We start from the raw sequence: 20514 nt of genomic DNA on the forward strand, positions 1-20514 counted from the left end.
TTATTATATACAACACCACTATACATTCATGTTGCTTCATTTAGCCTCCGGTCCACATTGCTCCAGCATTTTAAACAACCAAAAACAGAAGGACTCATTTAGTTTGAATGCACAGTACAGTATGTTGGGTAACACTTGATAATAAGTACACACTATTAGGCATTCAATTCTGAATTCATCACTTATAACACATGAATACTCATTAGTATGTAGTTTATAAACACAGTTAAAAGGTTAAACACTAACTGTATTTATAAACAACATACTAATGAGTATCCATGCATTATAAATGAAGAATTCAATGTTTATTATCTAATGCTTAATAGTGTGTACTTATTATAAAGTGTTTACTGTATGTTGCATTTTCAGTCAGAGCCCCATGTGTGGTCAGAATTAATGCGATAGCGATCTTACAGTTGACGGTGACTTTCACTGTCCTGACATCAGGGCTTGAGATTTCATTAGAAGCAACACATTCATACGATCCGGACTGTTCTTTGGTGATGGCTATCAGCTCCAGATATTCCCCCTCCGTCACAAATTTATGGGTGCCTGTGGAGAAGCAACAGAAACAGAGGAAACAAACATGAATAAATGAGTCTTCTGTGATACATTATACCGGTGCTAATATTATATTGAATTACAGCAGCCAAGATTAATGCTTTCATACAGTGTGTAGAGGAGACTACAGGTTTGTTTAGTTTGTTAACTCTGATGATCCCCCAACCTGAACTCTAGTTCCACTGTCAGGGTTTTACTTTCTCCAACATTTTGAATAAGGAGCTGAAAAACTAATGGGACATTCTTCTTCCTCGGCTGTACGTGATGTTTACTGCTAATGAGAACATACTGGCATGCCAACATGCTAAACTAAGATGCTCAACATATCCCCATGAGCATGTTAGTATTCAGTTGAAAGCACCACGGTGCCCAAAGTATGTGTCAGGGCTCTATTTTCTTTTCTTTTTTTGTGAACCCTGCACTCCGGGGAGTGTCGAGCACACTTACACAATATTGCTGAGGCCAGGTGAACATGATAACAGGGAGGGAGCAGGAATTAATTCCATACATTGTTGGTTGGACAGCTAGAGACTAGGACAATGGTGACCTATCACATTCACACAGATGACTGTGAATAGAATTAACATAGCAAAGGAAGACTTACAGGACAGAGGATGAGAAAAATATAAGTGGCATTGTTTCTGTGGTTTTAGTTAAATGTAACGAATGTATGTCCATTCACACTAAAAAAGAACTAGGTTAAAGTTAAGTGAACTAGTTCACATTCTTTCTTCATTTCAAGAATTTTCAACGAACAGTTTCCAAGAACCACTTGTTCTGTTATTTTTAACTGTCAAAAACTAAATACAGTTCCTTTTCAACAGAAGTTCCTTCTACCATCCATCACCAACCCCAAGCCGTTGCCACTCCCAAACCACATTAAATATTGTACAGACTAGAGTTTTTTTAAAGGGGAAAAAAAAACAAAGTTGACATTGAGAATATATTTTACCACTTAAACAATGTGTCATATTATACTTAAAGTGAATAATGACTTGCAATTAAGGTGTATATGGAAGTACCCGCTGGACCCAATTTGTATGAAAACATGCCCTCCCCCCATCAGAGTCACTTGATGGTTTCTAATACTGGTTCAAATGCTCTACAGTTCAGTGGTATATGCATCTGTACTACAGGCTTTGTACAGCGACACGAGCACCAGCGCCACACCTATTGAGAAGTCATGCAATGCATCTCAAAGCACAACTTGTTCTGCATTCACGCTCACGTTCACATTCACCATATGTAAACTCATTCATTGAGTTCAGTGTTTACTCAAAAACATGGATGTCTCACCAAAGTGACCAAAATATTATGGACCAATGACACTGAGCTGTAGGGTGGTGGAAAAAGCAAAAAACATTCTGGTGATGAACCTGGCTGCCCAGTTAGGTGTTCTGTACAGTTTTACCTTAAAAACCATGTGCATGTGGATCATCTTTGCCTTCATAATTAGAAAGTAAGAGAGAGGGAATGATAGAGGGCAAAGGGCCACAGGTCGGACTCAAACCTGCACCATGTTGGTCCGGATTACACCTTCACAGTAGCCTCCACCCTCCACCAACACCATGCCTGTTGCATGCTGGTCACACATCCATTATATTGTCAGACTGAATACAGATTTGTGTATTTGCATGTGTGTTGAGCCTTCAGGGCCACCATAGAAACACAGTGATTCTCCACAACAAGCTCAAACCCTCCTCCTCCTCCTCTTCTTCTTCCACCAGCGAGTCACAAAGACACGGGAAAACACCAGTTCATCAGTGTAACAGAAGTCTATAGTCTTGTTATCCTGTAAGCCTTCCTCCTGCCACAGAGCAAACAGCCTCTACACTTAACAGCTCGTCTCTAAAGACGCTGGTGTGGTGCACCTAAAATGGGTCAAGCTCCAGCCTGTGCTTTGTTACACCTCCTGCCTGCTTTGTAATTCCGAGATGCGTAGTCTCCAAGTCCACGGTGAAGTTGCTTGATTTATTGACAGATTGATAAACTGATTGATTGGAGTAAAATACTAACCCTTCATTCAAGTTCCCTTTAAAAATACATTACAAATACTGTACTGAATTGCCTGTGCATGTCGGTTATATAGATAACACACATTGGTATGAGACCCCAGAGGAGACCCTGGCCTGGGAACACCTCAGCATGCCACAGGAGTTGCTGAAAACTGGCACTGGGGATAAAGTGGTAAAAAAAAAGGATGGATAGATAGAGTATAATGCTGTGTAAAATTATTGTTGATTGATTGACTAGGCTTTGAAAAAAGACAAAAAAGAAAAGAAAAGAAAAAAACAAACAATTAAAATCAACAGACCACAGTTGTAGTGAATGAATTTGGGATCTGCTGTTCCCAAATGTCTGTAGAAAGCAGACAGCTGAGGGCATGGACTCATTACACAAAGAAAATAAACTAATTGCATTGAAACAAGCCCACTTGAGTAACACCACAAATTACCCCTGACACCAGCAATGTTAAAAGCATGTTCTGGTGACAGAGAGACCTTAAGCTATTGCTGCGTGGGTGGGAAAATTGATAGGAGCACTCGGTAGAATAAGTAAAAATGTCAATCCGGCAATATCTCAACATTAGCATAATATCATTATGATTCCAAATCCACTGGTGCAGCTGGCTGGTGAATCACTCTAAAGGTTGTGGGCTGGGGGATAATCATATATAACCAGGGGACCTGCTAGCACAGGTAATTGGACATTTTCATCATGGCTAACTAGGAAGAGTTTGCGTGATTTAATGTTGTGGATGTTAATACACGTAATGCAGATTATTATATATTGCATATTTATTTATTTATTGTTTCCTTTACTATACAGTCCTTTAGAAACCCACCTGTCATATCAACCACAGTTAAAGTTATATAATCAGTTTCTCATCGTTTTCAGTGATCCAGCACATTTTCTTCTGTTATTCTGAAGTGAGCCAGAAACTGCTTGTTTCATTCAAACTTCTGAGACTCTGTGATGTTTTTGGGAAAATCGTGCACCCAAAACAACAGATACTTCAAACGGTAATATGATACAGCTGTGTCATATTCCTAACATTTCAGCTTGGGTGTCAAAGCAGTAAAGTTGAAAATGTTTATCTCAGTTTTCCTGAGACAAACACCTGTTTTTGTCATGGAACAATAGTCTCTTATTTCCTATCCAAAACTTTCAAAACTTATTCAGAGTGAACTGACAGCCAGAAACTGTGTGAGTGGGGGTTTTATCAACTTTCTGTAGATTCCCACTTAATCCACCGATGCGTGTGTGTGTGTGTGTGTGTACGCACTTGTATTGTTAACAATAAAGTGTCAGCATTCAGGCTACAATTCCAGAACAGAGAAGTGAATAGAGTGCAGTGAAATCCTCCATTGTTGATTCCCATTGAGTCTTTATCCTTCCACAGCCACAACAGAACATGCAGTCGAACTGAAAAAAAAATGTGGTGTTTACGCTGAGCATCCCATAATCATCGGACAATCAACTTTATATTTTAACATAAAATGTCAACCTAACTCACCCAAATAAATGCAAATAAAGGAGCCATAATCCTTGCACATTGCTCTGGGCGAACACATACAAACCATCAGACCAACATCAGTGTCAGTACGGCATGACTGGATGACTAATAAGAGAGCCATTAAAGGACCAGGTGGCATCCGGCACAAATGAGCATCTAAAAGCACTCAGCAGAGCATCTAAGCAGTATTAGCCATTAGCTTAAGGAGCGCTGCCGTCTAGATGCCACTTAGCTGTAGCTTTCATGAAAGGATTGTTGCGGCACAATTACAAGCGTTACAATAGGAAACACTAGATGGAGTAGGAACTGACTCGGTGCTGTGAAAGAGATGAAGCAACAAGTTTTATTAAAGGGATAATTTAACATTTTGGCAAATTGGCCCATTGCCATAATCCCTCATAGCAGTAGGTTTGTTACCTTTATTTGTCGGTGCAAGCTATTTTTAGAACCGCTACGAAGGCTAATGGGATTTCTTGTTTCCCCTCATCAAACTCATCAAATACACAATCCAAAAACTCCAAAACGCTCTGGTGGACAAGTTGTGACCTGCACATTCACCACGCTATGAGATAATAACGGAACGTCACAAGACAGAGTCGTTTTAGAGGTAAATTCATGCAAAATTTCTGATGCACGTTGCCTTCAGGGACAGTTTTTCATCAAGCAGTCTCTGTATTTACCTCAAAAACAATTCTGTCTCTTAAAGGGACAACGAGGAGTTTCTAATCAGTTATAAAAAAGTCTCACGTTAATGTGGATGAATCTCCGCTACACACACATGTTAATGGGCCCATTTTCGATAAATATATCATTCTGTCTCTATCGTTATTTTGTTATTATTAGTGGTGGCGGAGATGCTGGTCGAGCCGACCAGCGTTTCTTTACTTTCAGTTTCGCAACGAGTCATGAGAATAACGTAGCTGAATCGCCGTTTATGGTCGGAACTACGACGGTATGTGAACCTCTTTGAACCTCTGCCTTTAATTATTGATGAATGAAAACATGAGTCTGTCTTGCGCCGGTCAAAAGAATTTTACGGTGCGCGCGGAGGCTCATAAATGTAGTGTGAAAACGCTTCGCTTTTCCAAAACTCCTCGTTGTCCCTTTAACGTTCCATTATTATCTCATAGCGTGGTGAATGTGCAGGTCACAACTTGTCCACCAGAGCGTTTTGGAGTTTTTGGATTGTGTATTTGATGAGTGTGATGAGGGAAACCAAGAAATCCCATAGGCCTCCATAGTGTAGCTCTGAGCAGCTCGCCGCTCGGCTTGGCCATTCTAAAAATAGCTTACACTGACAAATAAAGGTAACAAACCAACTGCTATGACTATAGAGATTATGACAATGGGCCAATTTGCCAAAATGTTGAACTATCCCTTTAAAATGAAGGGACTCAGTGTGTTAAAAACCTATGTGATCTCACACAGGTCAGAGAAAACGCCTGTAAGACTAGTGATTGGAATGCTTTGCTAAAAATAAAGCTTCAAGTGCAGTGTTTGGCCTCTAAGGTACTGTATGCTGTAATGACAGTCCAAATGTGAATTCATCCAACTAGAACTATAATTGTGCAGAATTTTGCAAGCAGGAACCTGGTTCACCAAATTGGTATCACTGAAGTAGAAATTTTCAAGCTGCAACATTTTGTGGACACACTGTAAAAATAATTTCACAAATCTGTGATCTCTGTGTGAGCAGTGCTCAAAAATCGTCGACAGTGTCAGCAGGCTCTGACCAAGACAAGTATAAAATACAACAAAAATAGCTAATAATAAATAGTTTAATAAAAATAATCCCACATGGTTCAGTGTCTCACTACAAAGAGATTACTGGTGTGTCACAGCGGGAAGGCCTTTGATTTGAATCGATCTGAATTAAAACGCAAACCGGATAAATGGGATAAATGGATGCAGATAATTGGATAGATTGATGTTCACGATTCTGTTCATGACTTTTGGCAAGAAAATGTTGTAGCATAAATAAACAAGGGGTTTTGTCAAGGAACATCAAACAGAACATACATTACGACATTGTGATAATTTTCTTTGAACACATTTCAGCACGTAAAAGGAAAAAAAAAAGTATTTAACCAAATTAGACTCAGTTGTGCTCTTAATGCTGCATTAAATGTTATGGAAATATCATTTTTGAAGGCTCTTTAACATATATTTGGGTGTTTGTGTTGCCTTCCGGCCCCAAAATGTGAGAACTGACAAAATAATCTGTAACGTTCAGGCTCCCTAGGTTGAAATCCACATGGTTTTACAGTACGAGCCTCAGATGTCTTCCAGTGATCTAACTAGCTTTCAAATTTGTATAACCCCACCCCTACCTGGTACCAGTAGAAGGGTTGGGGCGGGGCGAGCAGTGGCTGATTTGCATTTAAAGGGACAGGCACTGAAACCAGCCGTTCTGAACAGGGCTGTTGAGCAAATGAAAAGAGCTGTGATGTTTGATCCTTGGGGTATTTTGACCAAAGCATGTCACAGATATGTCTTTAAGACACCTGGGAACTATTTTAATTTGTGGAAAAGGGGGCATAATACTCCCCTTTAAAAACAAACAGACAAAAATCCTTGCTTTTGATTATCTGCACAAAAACAAACAAACAAACATTGCAGGAGAAGAGGATGTCTGAATGTCTTACTAAAAGAGAGGAGGATAAGTGAGTTTACCCAATATAACCCACAAACAGCCTGTCTGCTGAAGAATCATAACAGACTCATTCATAAATATTGTTTTGTTTTGACTTTGAATGGGTTTTAGTTATATTGAGGACTGCCAGTCCCTCTTTGGTTCAAATGCATTGTCTCAACAATTTTTGGATGAATTGCAATGAAATTTGAGCAGGTGTTCATTGATGTCAAACCCTGTCCTCTCTGGTCGCCCTCTGACACTTCACTAAAACGCCACCATGAGGTTCACACTGTTGGTTTTGGATGAATTAAATTATTGAAGGGACAACAGACATTGATGTTCCAGAGATATCTCATTCCTACTGACTTCAGTGGATCCCTGACTCTTTATATAGCAATAGACTAATTCCCATTCATTGTGTTTAGTGCTAATTAGGAAATGCTAAGAGGCTGGGGAAAAAATGCAATGCTTACATTTGGGATAGGATTTGTCACACACACATCTAACATCTGAGCAACAGCTGCAAAGGCTTTAGTAAATGTGGCCCTGTGTGTTCTGCACACAGGAGTGCAATTCTGCAGATGCACATGTTTCTCTGGAACAAGTAGAAAACAAAAACAGTTTGTTAGAATTTGGCACAGGCCGTTGACAAAGTTGTCCTAAACCCTCCAACCAGGCCATCGCCTTTGTTAGAGATGGAGACCAGCAAACAAAGGAATGCATAAACATCTGCATGCATCCCGTCATCTTCAGCTGTTTTCAGATCCAAGACAGCCGCAGAAGATCCCCAACATTTTTGTTGCCAGCACCCAACTGGACATTATCTTTATGCCTGAGGCCACCCATGGAAGACGCCTTTGAGAGGAAGCTCTGCGAGCACAAAGGACTGGTCTGGTCACATGTCCCATACATTTCCATAATTAAAAACTGAACCATTGGCTGAACCCAAGTTTAAACAGCTTAAATTAGCTACATCCTGTTGTTAACTGCAGATCCAGCTTCAAGTTCAGCACCACTTACTGTACCTCACACAGTATACTGGGTAGTTTTTTAATTGCTTTATTATTCAGTGCTTTCCATTACACAGGTTTGTAATGCAGTAAAAATGTGCCCACTGGTGCATTTACGACACAGCAAGCAGAAAGTCTGCTGCTGTTCAAGATATGTAACGGTTCAGAGAGAAAACACACAACACTGTATGGTCCTGCTTTGGTCTCAAGAGTCCAGAACTGAAGTGCCTGGACAGTGGATCCAGTATGGATTTAGAATAGACTTCAAGATCATTCTGCTGACCTAGGATCTTAATGATAAAGCTGCATCCTAACTGAAAGACCTCATCCTTCCTTACTGTCCTACCAGAGCACTTTGCTCCCAGAATGCAGGTCTGTTAGTGACTCCCAGTATCTTGGGCACCTTTATTTTAGAATGGGTACAAATAGCACGCACATCCCAAAAAAAGTGATGATGAATGATGATTAGATGAAAGATGAAGGCTGCACACGTAACACTTAATAAAACTTGCAGGAGCTACTTCTGGTGTGCAGACTTCATCTTTCACCTCCTTTTCTTTGGAACCAGCTCTCTCCATGGGTCAGAGAGGCAGACACTCTATCTACCTTTAAGTCTAGGCTTACAACCTTCCTCTATGACAGAACGTTCAGTGTAGCTCTGAACCATTTTATAGCTTCACTGCTACAGGCTTAGACTGCTGGGGGACACATCTGGTTACATGGAGCCCTCTCCTCTCCTCTCATCTCCTCTCCTCTCCTCTCTCACATTTGTCATTATCATTATCTGTTACACTTTGTAGTTTGGCCTTGGTGTCTCGCACTACTGTATGTCTGTGTTTCCACAGGTCCACCGGAGCTCCATCTCGCTGCACCAACCGCCGCCTGCATCAACCTCTTACCCCCTTTTCTGTTAAACCGGCCTGCCTTCCCTTCCAATGAACCAGTCTGCCATCCAGTATTCCCATATTAAGCTGGCCTGCTCTCCCTTCCTTTCTTCCCACCAGAAGCTGCCTTCATTAGCTCTTGTTATTATTTCTCTGTTTTCCATATTCTGTTACGAACTGCTTTCTTGTCTGTATACAACATCTATTGCACGTCTGCCCATCCTGGGTGAGTGATCCCTCCTCTGCTGCTCACCCTGAAGTTTTTCCAATGTTTCCCTGTTAAAAAAGGGTTTTCCTGGAGTTTTTCCTCAATGGATGTGAGGATCTAAGGGCTGAGGATGTTGTTATGATGCCATGTAAAGCCCTTTGAGACAAACTGTTTGAAAAAATGGGCCATACAAATAATATTGCCTTGCCTTGCCTTGCCACATCTTTTGTTGTTTAGCCTCTTAGCTCCAGCACATTCAGTGTGAGATCAAATAATGGATATAACATGATATAACCAAGTCTCAGCTTGAATTGAGTGAATTTAAACCAATATAGCAAAGTCAAACAAATGTATCATGATATCAACATCAGTCTCCTACCAGGGCGACTCTGCCAGTCAGAGGTATTCTACCTCTTTTGTCTGAGTGCTGTGGATCATTGTCCTGCTGAATGATCAAATGTCATCCAGTCTGGATGCACTTGGCCTGTATATCTCTAGATCCACTCTGCTGCTTCCATTTGCAGCCACATCGATGAATCAATACATGCCAGCGTGTCAGTTCTGTGGGCAGCAACACATGTCCAAGCTGTAACTGTGGTAATGTGGTGGCTTTGAGTCATGATCTGTTCATTTTGGACAGTGCACGTTCCTCTTTTTTAACAGCTGTGACAGTGGGACTGATATTGCTCTCATATTGCTCTATGTGTGTGTCATCATGGCAAAAAACAGTCTTTTCTTTTTTTACTCAGTAGAGTTTTCAACCTTTAAAGAAAGTGCAAAACCTTGTAATTTTCAAACTACAGATAAAACAGAAATAAAAACCTAAATAAATGGCTTAATATCTTTGGTGTCAACACAAAAAGCCTCTTTAAGCACATTGGAGGGTTTTTTTCTCTCCCCTGTGTGGTTCTTTGTGGGAGCTGTTGGAGCTGTTTCTCTCTGTAATAATATAAGGTCTTGGAAGTGCCTTGAGATAATGTTTAGTACAATTTGGTGCTATACAAATATGGTTGAATATGTATTCTATACATCAATTTGTCAGCTATTTGGGGACCTAAGCAGTTGTCAGCTTTCCCCATTCAAAAGCCCTAAGCTTTCTGACTATTACCTACAATCTGATGATACAAAATGTATCACAACACGGAGGCCACAATATGTTATGATGATTTTGAATAATAAACTTATCCAATTTACTTCTAAGGCTGCTCTTTGTTATTCTGTGTGACAATGAAGGCGGAACCTTACGGATAATACAACTTCAAACACATCGAATTCATGCCCACAAGGATTTAAGTACAATAAAATCCCCTGCTGTGCTATATAGCCGAGGTAAAAACAAAGGCCGCGTTAGCGAGGAACGTTAACACGATGACAGTCGCTGCTGCTGTTGGTGAGATTCCATCGCAACACTGGTCCCTAACTCTGCTCGAGGTTGGTTTTTGTTTCATCACCTTGTCGCAGAACTCGACTGGTCTCTATGTGTGTGTGTGTGTGTGTGTGTTTGTGAACTGCAGCCTGCTCTTTCTGTTTTTTAAGCTCACCGGGGGGTCTGCATCTTGTGGTTAATCCTCTGAGGTTTTGCTCATGAAGTCGTCTCTTGATCATGGACAGGGAAACATGTCCGCCTACAACCTCGAGAACGTTCTTGACTCAGCGCAGCCATAAAGGAGTTTTTTTTTCTTCACCCTTCAAATGATGTTCCGCTCATCTGCAAAACTTTTTCTCTTTGGTCCCATTCCCGCTGCCATTTTCTGCTCTTTAAAAAAAAAGTCAAACTCTTGATTTTGGAAGAGAACTCTCTGAGAGATATTGTTGTTCTTGAGTCTCATTATCTCCTCTGTTGCATGATCAACTATTTACCACACAGCTGTTTCTTTAGCAATGTAAATCCATCCACTTTAAAGGGGACACATTATGGAAATATCACTTTTTGAAGGCTCTTTAACATATATTTGGGTGTTTGTCTTGCCTTCCAGCCCCCAAAATGTGAGGATTGACTAAAAAATCTGTAATGTTCAGGCTCCCTAGATTGAAATCCATGTGGTTTTACGAGCTGTTCCCTCAGTTGTCTTCCAGTGATGTAACTAGGATTCAAATTTGCATAACCCCACCCCTACCTGAGACCAGTAGAAAGGGTGGGGCGGGGCAAGCAGTGGTTCATTTGCATTTAAAGGGACAGGCACTGAAACCAGCCGTTCTGAACAGAGCTGTTCTGAGAGGATGAAAAGAGCTGTGATGTTTGATACTTGGGGGATTTTGACCAAAGCATGTCACAGACATGGGAACTATTTCAATTTGTGGAAAGGAGGCAGACTATGTCTCCTTTAATGTTGTAGCCTTTATTCAACTGCATTATTTCATGAAGTCCAACAAACTGCATTACATAAACACACTACCAGAACCTGTTTGCATTTGTATGCGGCGGTGGTGCGGTGGGCATGTGGGACAGGAAGTGGCCTGCCTCTAAAAGACACTCGAGGGCACTTAATGTGAAGCAGTGTGTATGCGCTGACAGCAGCCAGCAGGTAATTGTAGGGTTTCATGGTTTCTAAGCATTGCAGAGCCCTGTGGTCATTCTCTAAGCTGAATCCTGTATCCAGCAGAAGGTACTTGAAACGGTCCATGGTCCATTTGATGGCCAGACACTCCAGCTGCCCCCCTGCTGAGCACACGGCATCTCCCCCAGGACTGGTTTCCTGCTGACACCAGCCACTGGCCTGTTTCTCTTTCCTCTCACCTTGCTGTCACGTCCCACCAATACCTCTGCCTGAGGCATCAGTCTGGTTGTTGAAGGGCACACTAAAGTTTAGCTGCACCTGCTATCGTCTTTATCTCTTTTGATGACCTTCCTGGACCACCTGGGAGTCCCTAGGAGTGATAATACTGCTACAATATGGAGGCCAGGGTGGCCATATTTGCTGGATCTGTTTGGTCTCAAAGGAGCTGGCTGGGAATAGGCAATCATCTCACAGCCCTTTCCTGCCGCACCTGTACAGTAAGCACTTTCCCCAGATTACAGCACTGGTTACACACTTTTTTTTTCTTTCCCCAGACTGTCAGTATGTACAGCTATTCTCACAACAAATGTAGAGATAAGCACAAGAACGTTAATCACACTTGCTGGTGTGACACTGTCAGGAGAAAAGGCTTTTCAGAGCTTTACTGCGCTCACAAAGAGAAAAAAAAAGAAAAAAAACAAAAATGTTTCAGGTGCTGAGGACCTTTGGTCAGCAAGACAGAGTATTCCAAAATAGACTAAAAACAACTCAAAAATAACTTAAAGGAATATCTGTACCTCCAAAGAGATAAACACCACTTTCTTGTCTGCTGACAGAGTCACATAATTGGCATCATTGATCAGAAGACTGGAACTGAGACGCTGGATGTCATCAGTCCAGGAGGTGGACCCTTAGTTAAAAGGTAAGATGGCATTAACCAGCGTGGATGTTTTCTGATGCCTATGCATGAGCAGAAAGTTGTGTTTGTTCTCGTTATTGATGGCTCTCACCTCATCCCCCTCATTTTCATGTGCCGCTGCAATGTGACTAATATAGTGCATGGACTACGGGACTAAGCACTACATCCCCGCCCATGTCCCACGAGGCTCAGACAATTACCACAGCCGCAGAGCTCCTGTGATAGCACCAGCCCCATGGGGCCCGGCGCATTACTGCTGTAGTCACACTTTTCTGCTGTTTAATTGTTTCATGCAGTGGGTGCAGGTGAGTTGTTCCTGCAAGGCTGCATTCCTGTATAAATCAGACTCTAAATCAAACTCACTAAAGTAAAAAAAAAAACAACAAAAAAAAAACTACTTTTTCTTCTTGCCGCTGGTTGTGCTTTATCAGGATTTAAACGCTTACACACTTCAGACACTGTGTAAATTCTGGAAGGAGCACCGGTTGAGACCTCTGCTAAATGGGAGGATTCAAAAAATCAGTGTTGTGGGTGTTTCCACACTGTTCCAACTGGCTCCTTCACTGGAAAGTGGAAAAGCAACATCTTAAAAAAAAAAAAACAGAACCTAGTTTGACAAACTGCACTCTATTAATCCTGCAATTCCACATCAAAGCCAGGTTGCAGGAGAGCAAAGGAAATGAAAATGTCCTCACTGTTACTGTGGTCTTCCCTCTCATTGTTTACTCCACAACATTGTTACCAACCAAATCAGGGATGAACCATGTTTTGTTGTTTGTCCTTAGCTGCCATTGGCCTGATTATTACCATGGGAATACTGTATATTTCTCCCCCCTGCTGACAAGGTAACTTTTAAAAACATTTTAATTTCATGATACTGTCTAACTATCCAAAGTACAACAAGAAGCCAGTGATAATTTATGTGGTTATTATTCCAAAGCATTTCCCAAAACTTAGCTATTAACAGAATATTACAAAAAATATATAGTCATATTTTTACTAGCAAGATACTGAATGTTGATGTGTGTGTGTTTCAGGTTGGCACGCTAAGTAAACTTCAAGTATTCTACAGTGGAAGTATAAATGCACTTATGAGACATGTGCCAATAGGTGGTTTGTAACAGGTAATTATGACCCATACAGTAGTTATATTTTGTTGCTAGGTTACATCCGTATGACCAGAACAAAAGGAAAAGTGCAGTGACATAAGCAGCATCGAGGTAGTCGACAGATGCAGCCTCCATCTCCACATTTTGAAGGATCTAACTTTTGGATCTTTTGCTGCCTAACAAGTCCCACAATGCATTTCGATCTGCTCGGATTATTGCGCAGAGATTAACAGCGTTGGAGAAAATGCGTCAGCTGTGAACTCCAAATGAGTAGGTAATCAGCTGAATGAGCAGCAGCTGGTCAGGTTGCTATAGGTAACAGGAGCCACACTTTGGGTTAGGCTGGACTTTCTCATTCACCAAAGACCTGCTCTGGTCTGTGGAGAACACGCCTCTGAACCGAGACACAGCAACAGGCTAGTAGAAGGAGGAGGCTGTAGTGGACAGATGGATCAACATTATGTTTGATGCCCATGTGAAACCATCAGTTTATCAAGCTTATTATTTGTGAGTTCAACAATGAACCACATTGTTTTTATTGTAATTTTTGCAACAACAAAGATCATCTCATGCTGAGGAAGTTTTATTATTATTTTTTTTATATAACAAATCATTGATCCTGACGAGAAACCAGACATTTTTTTCTTTTCTTTTAACAATCAGTGATCAACAAAGATGATGACATTGTTAATACTGTTACCATAACAATAAAGACTAGCTATTGTTTAGGGAGTGATCTTTCCTAAACCTAACCAATACATGCTCATGAATATAGTAGCCTAATTATGGTGACGATTGGTATTGTCCTGTATTAGTCATGTGTGAAAAACATTGTCTTCTCCACTTGATATACTGTATGTGCATATGAGCATCTATTGTATATAGGAGAAGCCTGCTTCTCTCTAAACCCACTGAACCAACAACCCTCTAAAGGGACTCATAGTGTCTCCTGATATAGCATATCTACGACAGCTGGTGTACTGGACCGTGGTTACAAGAGTAAACATGACGACTGCACTGAGAATAATGTTCTCACCCTCATTGCCAGGGTAATCATAAAAAACAGTACTGTAATAGCATAGGTTTAGGAGTTAGGATAGGTTTAAAATCTGTACTCCCTTAACATAACATCTTTATAAGAAATATGAGGAAAAAATGCTACTCTGTGGTCACTGCAAGAAAAAACAACGACAAAAAACTAAACAAAACATGAGAACCACCACTGTGCACTTATATGTATGTTCATAAAAAGATTGGCTGTCAGTGGGGGTTTGTCTCTTTTGTGTCGCTCTAATTTGTGCCAATGGGTCCTTACATCCATGAGCCTGCCATTTGGAAACAAAACAATATATTTTTTTGCAGGGGAATGGAAAACTGGAAGTGTAATTATGATAAATAATGGTTACAAAAGCTCTCCAGTTGTCTTAGAAACCAAAGAACCAACTCAGATAAGAGGGACTGTAATATAATAACAGCTGTCAAGTCAGTGTCAGTGCTGGACATCGTACACTCATATTACATCCACGGGTGATAAAAAAGGGCAGGTGGGAGTTGGTCAAGTGGAAGAAATTGGAAAAGGAAGATAACATTGTATTTAACATGAGCACTGTAAAAACAAATGACATACTGATCAGTACAAGTACAAGTAGAGTTCACAACAGGAAAATGCTAGTTGTTGCTTCAGTATGGAAATTGCTTTGTTGCACTGGTTTAATGCTTCTTGGTGGATTCTAAAAACTGGTTCAATTTACAGTGCAGTGCACCAGTGCATCTGATACACATGTGTGCCATCTTTCACTGAGGCTTCATCCTGCCTTTTTAATATGCTGCTTATTTTTTCATAGGCGAGTGTATCTCTTATAGGTGGTGGAGCTGTAGATATTATGCACATATTCAGAGAGTTTAGTTTAAGGCATCTTCAAAGGAGGGACTGAGCACGAACTGACCTGGTGCCATGAAGAAATCAAAACACTTGTTTGTTGCAGAGCAAAGTGATTCACAGATGAAAATTTGAAGCAAATGCATGTAGAACTATGCACGCTGCTTCTTCATTGTTTCTAATGAATTCAACATCAGTCTCCATGGACATATTTATATTGAAGAAAAGGGTGGAATTTGTAAAACAAGGTGGAATCTATTAACGTAAAGTGTGTACCACTTTTACTGAAGATGTCAGGGTGAATTAAACCTGTGTATTGATGCTGTAATGCAGTAAATAAAAGGTAAACATTATGGCCTCTCGAAGTAGCACCAGGGTTAAATAATTCTTCATATACTGTAGAAGGCTATGTTATTGTAAGAGATGTCAGAATAACCACAGCAACAGACTTGATTCCTTTCAGAAGCTTTAACAAACACTGCCATCTTGCTCGATATCGCTGAGGTTGTTACACATCAGCCTGAGGTTTATTTTGTGGTGCGATTCAGTGTCCTGCTGTCTAAGCCCCAGATTGAATATCCAGCTCACTTTGTTCTTGTCTTACCCTGAACTCTTCATAATATTACATTACAGAGTTATCCTGTTTTCATACTGAGCAGCAGCTGGCATCAGAATATTCATATCAGGCTGCATATGTCACTTTCAGCAGGCGGGGGAATAATATGAGTGTTTCTTTTTTAACACAAAAGCAAAACCTGAGCATATTCTTTTTTTTTTTTTTAAACGCTTTGATGCCCATCATAATTACTGGATTGAAATGTGTAACTGCAGGCATTAACTACACTCTACCAGCTTGAGGAGCTCCCACTGGGCAAACTAATAGTTAGCAATGTTGTCACCTCTCCACCAGTGCAATGTGCATCGTAATATATTATGTAAAGGCTGTTTTGTCAGCTTAAAAGGTGAGGAGGATATCGGCCTTCTGTTCCCGCCAGCCTTTTAATTTCTGTATGACTCGTGCCATATGCCCCTTAAAGCTCGAGTGGTCGTTTAACATGCACCCTAAATATTAACCACCATGGCTTCACTTTATCACCATCTGTCTGTGTGGTATGAGACCGACTCTGTTTCACCTGACTTCGGAAACAAAAAGTTATGTGATACACAGATATCCATAGATATAAACTACATTAAATCTTACATTCTGTTTTTTTTTCTCCCGTTTACTTTTAATTAAATTCATTACTTTTTATATGGATTGACAATAAGATAAACTACACGCAGAGGCGCACTAATATCAATTACTTATAATACTGACTTCAATTAGTGGCAAAATGGAAAAAAATAAGAGTGAATCATTAAAAGCGCCTGTTTAATTGCAAGTTTAAGCCATTTAATTTTCTTCAATTTAACTTTTTTAGACTTTTTTAGAGGACGGAGTAACACATACTGCTCTGATGGGTAAATACTAACCGTTCAAAATAAAATCTGATTTGAGCTATTAAAAATAAGGTCATTCATTACTGATTAAGCGTGCTCTGAGGGAAAAGAAATCAATTGGTGAAAATCAAATATTAGTTCACCATAATGGAAGATCTGAATCATCTGATTTAAAGCACTCCAGTAAATCTGGCAGGACACTATGAAAGCAGCTGCTGAGTATGTCTGTAAAGACTGCTGCCACAGCGCCAGTTGACACCTGGACACCTGTCTCTATATGTATTTAGATTGCTCTGTATAACGCTGACCCCAGCTGGTGTTTTGTCTCAGTCTCAGAAGGAGCTGCTGTGGCCTCACCTGGCCGTCACTACACTCGGTGAATTGGTGGTAAATGTGCAGCTAAAAAATCCATGGCTCCGGACCGCAGGGTGCACTGTCACACAGCTTCTCGGTTTGTTTCAGTTTCTTCCCCTCCTGTGTCTCCATCCACTTTGTCCTCTTATTGCAGTGTGAGCTCTGCAAAGTAAACAGGACACTGCTGTTCCCCACCGAGGGAGCTTTTCCGTTCCCTTTTTGCTCTATATCTCCCTGGATTCCTTTAGTGCATCCACTCAGTCATGGCTGAAGATGAACAGTAACATGTGTATAGATATGGATAGAATTGTTCTAAGTAGAATAGAATAGAATATAATATGCAGTTATATTTATGGTACAATGCTGCTTGTTTAGACCAACAGTGTATTGTACCCATGCAGGTGAGAGGACAGTAAAGGCTCAGGCTTAATAGGGAAGAAACAGTGTGAACATGGGCCGTGTTACATCTTCTCAGTTCAGATGACACCCTGTCTAAAGCTTGGATACAGCCCATGGGAGTGTACGAGCGGGAGCTGTCACAGACATCTGTTGCCATGGTTCCTATAATAAACACAGAATTAAGCTTATGAAATGGTCACAGTTTTCATTTTAGCTTTAGGAGACCTTCTTGTTGAGAGGGCACGCTTCCTGCCTCCTGAGTCAAAGTCCTGTGTTTTGTGTTTTCTACTTGTTTTATATCATCAGACATCCTCGTTCTCACAGTTACCAGAGGTCACAATAAAATGGCCAGTAAAATACAACTATGGGATGTAATAAGCTGCTTCACTGAGTCTCTTAAATCTGCTGCAACAAAAGCCACAGATAAGTATCCATATCAAATTAAGAAAATAACAAACCCCATATTTAAAAATAGCATGAATGATGACTCATATTCTTTAGGACACCATAAAGCTTAGATCTTCTATGTTCATCACCCCGTGTTCTTGCTAATCAATTGTGTTTTCTGCCAAATTATGAAAGTGTTGATGAATAAAATAAAATAATAATAATGAAAAAGGAGAAGTTAGGATCTTTAACCTCAACAACAAAGAGAATAACTGCTTTCTTTGCAGACTTGTGTTTGACTTTATTTCAGATTTTCCCTCTTTTTTGTTCGTTTGATCATATTTCAGTAAGAATCCTGGGTTTTATAATCTGCTCCCGCTTAAATTTACTATTAATGGAAACTTTAAATGAAAGCGTTGAGTTTCATTAACAGTGATTTCTCCTCCTTGTTCTCTCTCTCTGTGTTTTTTTCTTCTTCTGGCATTAAATTGTTTAGCCTGTTTCCTCTACCTCCCACATCCCTGCAGTTTATTGTTAATTAATGCAGACATGATACACAGTATCATCGGAGCAATTATTACATTCCCTGGTGCAAATGATTTTACAATAAAGCATTGACCATCATTGTTGGCAGCACCTCTAATTGCAATATGACATCATCCCTGGGTGAGACTCACAGAATAGGCCTCCCTCAGACAATTGTGAGTCTGTGTAAGCAGACTAATTAAGACACTGCTGACATTTGATAAGAAACAAGTTATAGTGGAAATAATGGGAGAGCAGGAGGGATACTAATGCTCTTATGTGCAGCTAAAGAACCAAAGATCTTCATCACACAGAGGCTATAGAGCACAAATGCACAAACCAGAATAAAATACAACATTAAAACCACCAGTATCAGTATGTTTTGGTGTATATTTCAAATTGTATCTTATGTGTACATACTGTAAGTTACTTTGATGTGTTAATGTACTGATGTAATGATGTATGTTTCTTGGTTTCAGTAGACCCTGTTTCTAGGGCTGTACGATGTAGGACTACAAGTTTCTTAGTTGGACTACAATCCCCATGATGTCCTTTCAGCCGTATGTTCATACAGGTGTCCAGCTTGTAATCAAGTGATGTGACTGCCTGAAGCCTTTTGTACAGCCACATTCACTTGTCTTGTATGCCTGAAGAAGGTCACAGACCGAACGCTTGCCGAAATAAATTGATATACACTACTCACAAAAAGTTAGGGATATTTGACAAGGATATCCCTCAAAAAAGTTCATGCTACAGTGATATTCTATCATGAAAGCAGGCATTTTAAGTAGAACTAGAAAAAGCATTTCCAAGAATGGAAATGGTGTGACTGCTGATAGCAACTGAACGCTGTTGCAGAATTAGCAAATAGTGCAAGCAGTGATCACCATACAAATGTTTGACCAAGGTCAGAATCGAACCCACAACCTCATGGTCATTAGACTTCCACTCTGCCTCTAGGCCACAGTGCACACACAGTTGCAGAGACTGTTGTCTGTTAATGATCTGCACACTGTCAACATCAAGAAAGCTTGAGAGTCAAGCTTGAATGACTTAGAATGAAAATTTCTGTGAATTTCAGGCTGAGAGCAGCAGTTTCAACATGAAGCAAGTTATCAGAAGTCAACAGAGGACAACTGGGAAAATAATTCACTATAATTGTTGTTGAGGCAAGATTTGAACCAGCAACCTTCAGGTCTCCAGACCAGCAAGCTAACCACTAGGCTACAGACAGAGACAGTATGTGAGGGGTAAAGAAAACCTTTGATAAGAGGATCACTGGCTTCTGCTTAAAAAAAAAAGGTAAGGAATCGAACCCATGACCTCATGATCAATAAACCTTTACTCTGCCACTTCACCACAGAGAGCACAGACATAAGCATGTTTCAGACAGAGTTGTGGAGAATTCTCAGCATTGGGCTGAATGAGAGCAGAGAGCTCCCTGGCTGCATTTAAAAAATATTTAAAATTATTATCTAAGTCTCTTTGCATTTTTGACCAGAATTTTAGCCAGAAGACAAGTGTGGCTACAAAACTGGAGAAAATAATTTGTCTAGAGTTTAATTTGCAGAAAAAGTTAAATATTTTAAAAAGTATAAATAGTTAAAAAGAGAAAAGTAATGCCGATAAAGTTCAAAAAAAGCTGCACGTTTTGATATATGAATTGTTGAAATAGCACAACACCTAACACACTAACCATATGGCCACAGAGAACCTGAGTTACAATGAGCTTTATACTATGAGGAATCAAAGACTGTCCAATGACAGCTGAATAATTGGAATCAAAAGTCAAGCAATGAAGTGAAAAGACTGAGGCAGGAATCGAACCCATGACCATATGATCACTAAACCTTTACTCTGCCACTCGGCTACAGAGAGCACACTGCTTTCAAGACTGTTGTCATTCATTGTAATGTGATGATGTGCTGCAAACTGGTATGAGTAATCAAGGAGATAACAAACACCTGTAACCAATTGAAGGCGGGGGAGGAGAGCAGAATTCAACATAACATAACAAGAGTTCTTCCCTTGGATTCAAACCAGTGACCTTAAGGTTGGCAAGCATCTACCCTAACCCCTACACTACGGTGGAGTTGTGAAGAGGAGAGGTTGAGACTTTGATGAATGTGAGATTTTTTGTGAAAAAGTTAAATATTTGAAAAAGTATAAATAGTTAAAAAGAGAAAAGT

General features: G+C 40.3%; 1 protein-coding gene across 2 annotated transcripts in view; it reads right to left on the minus strand.

Annotated features, from left to right (window-relative positions):
* opcml (opioid binding protein/cell adhesion molecule-like) overlaps positions 1-20514 on the minus strand; it is a 336839-nt gene that overhangs the window by 5113 nt on the left and 311212 nt on the right. For both annotated transcript variants that reach the window (XM_085798699.1, XM_085798698.1), the window contains one exon: positions 415-552. In XM_085798699.1, the coding sequence (XP_085654825.1) occupies positions 415-552 (138 nt within the window). The remainder of the gene's footprint in view (positions 1-414; positions 553-20514) is intronic.

The sequence above is a fragment of the Trachurus japonicus genome, chromosome 14, assembly GCF_045865225.1.
Source record: "Trachurus japonicus isolate A0001 chromosome 14, Traja_1.0".
Taxonomy (NCBI): Eukaryota; Metazoa; Chordata; class Actinopteri; order Carangiformes; family Carangidae; genus Trachurus; species Trachurus japonicus.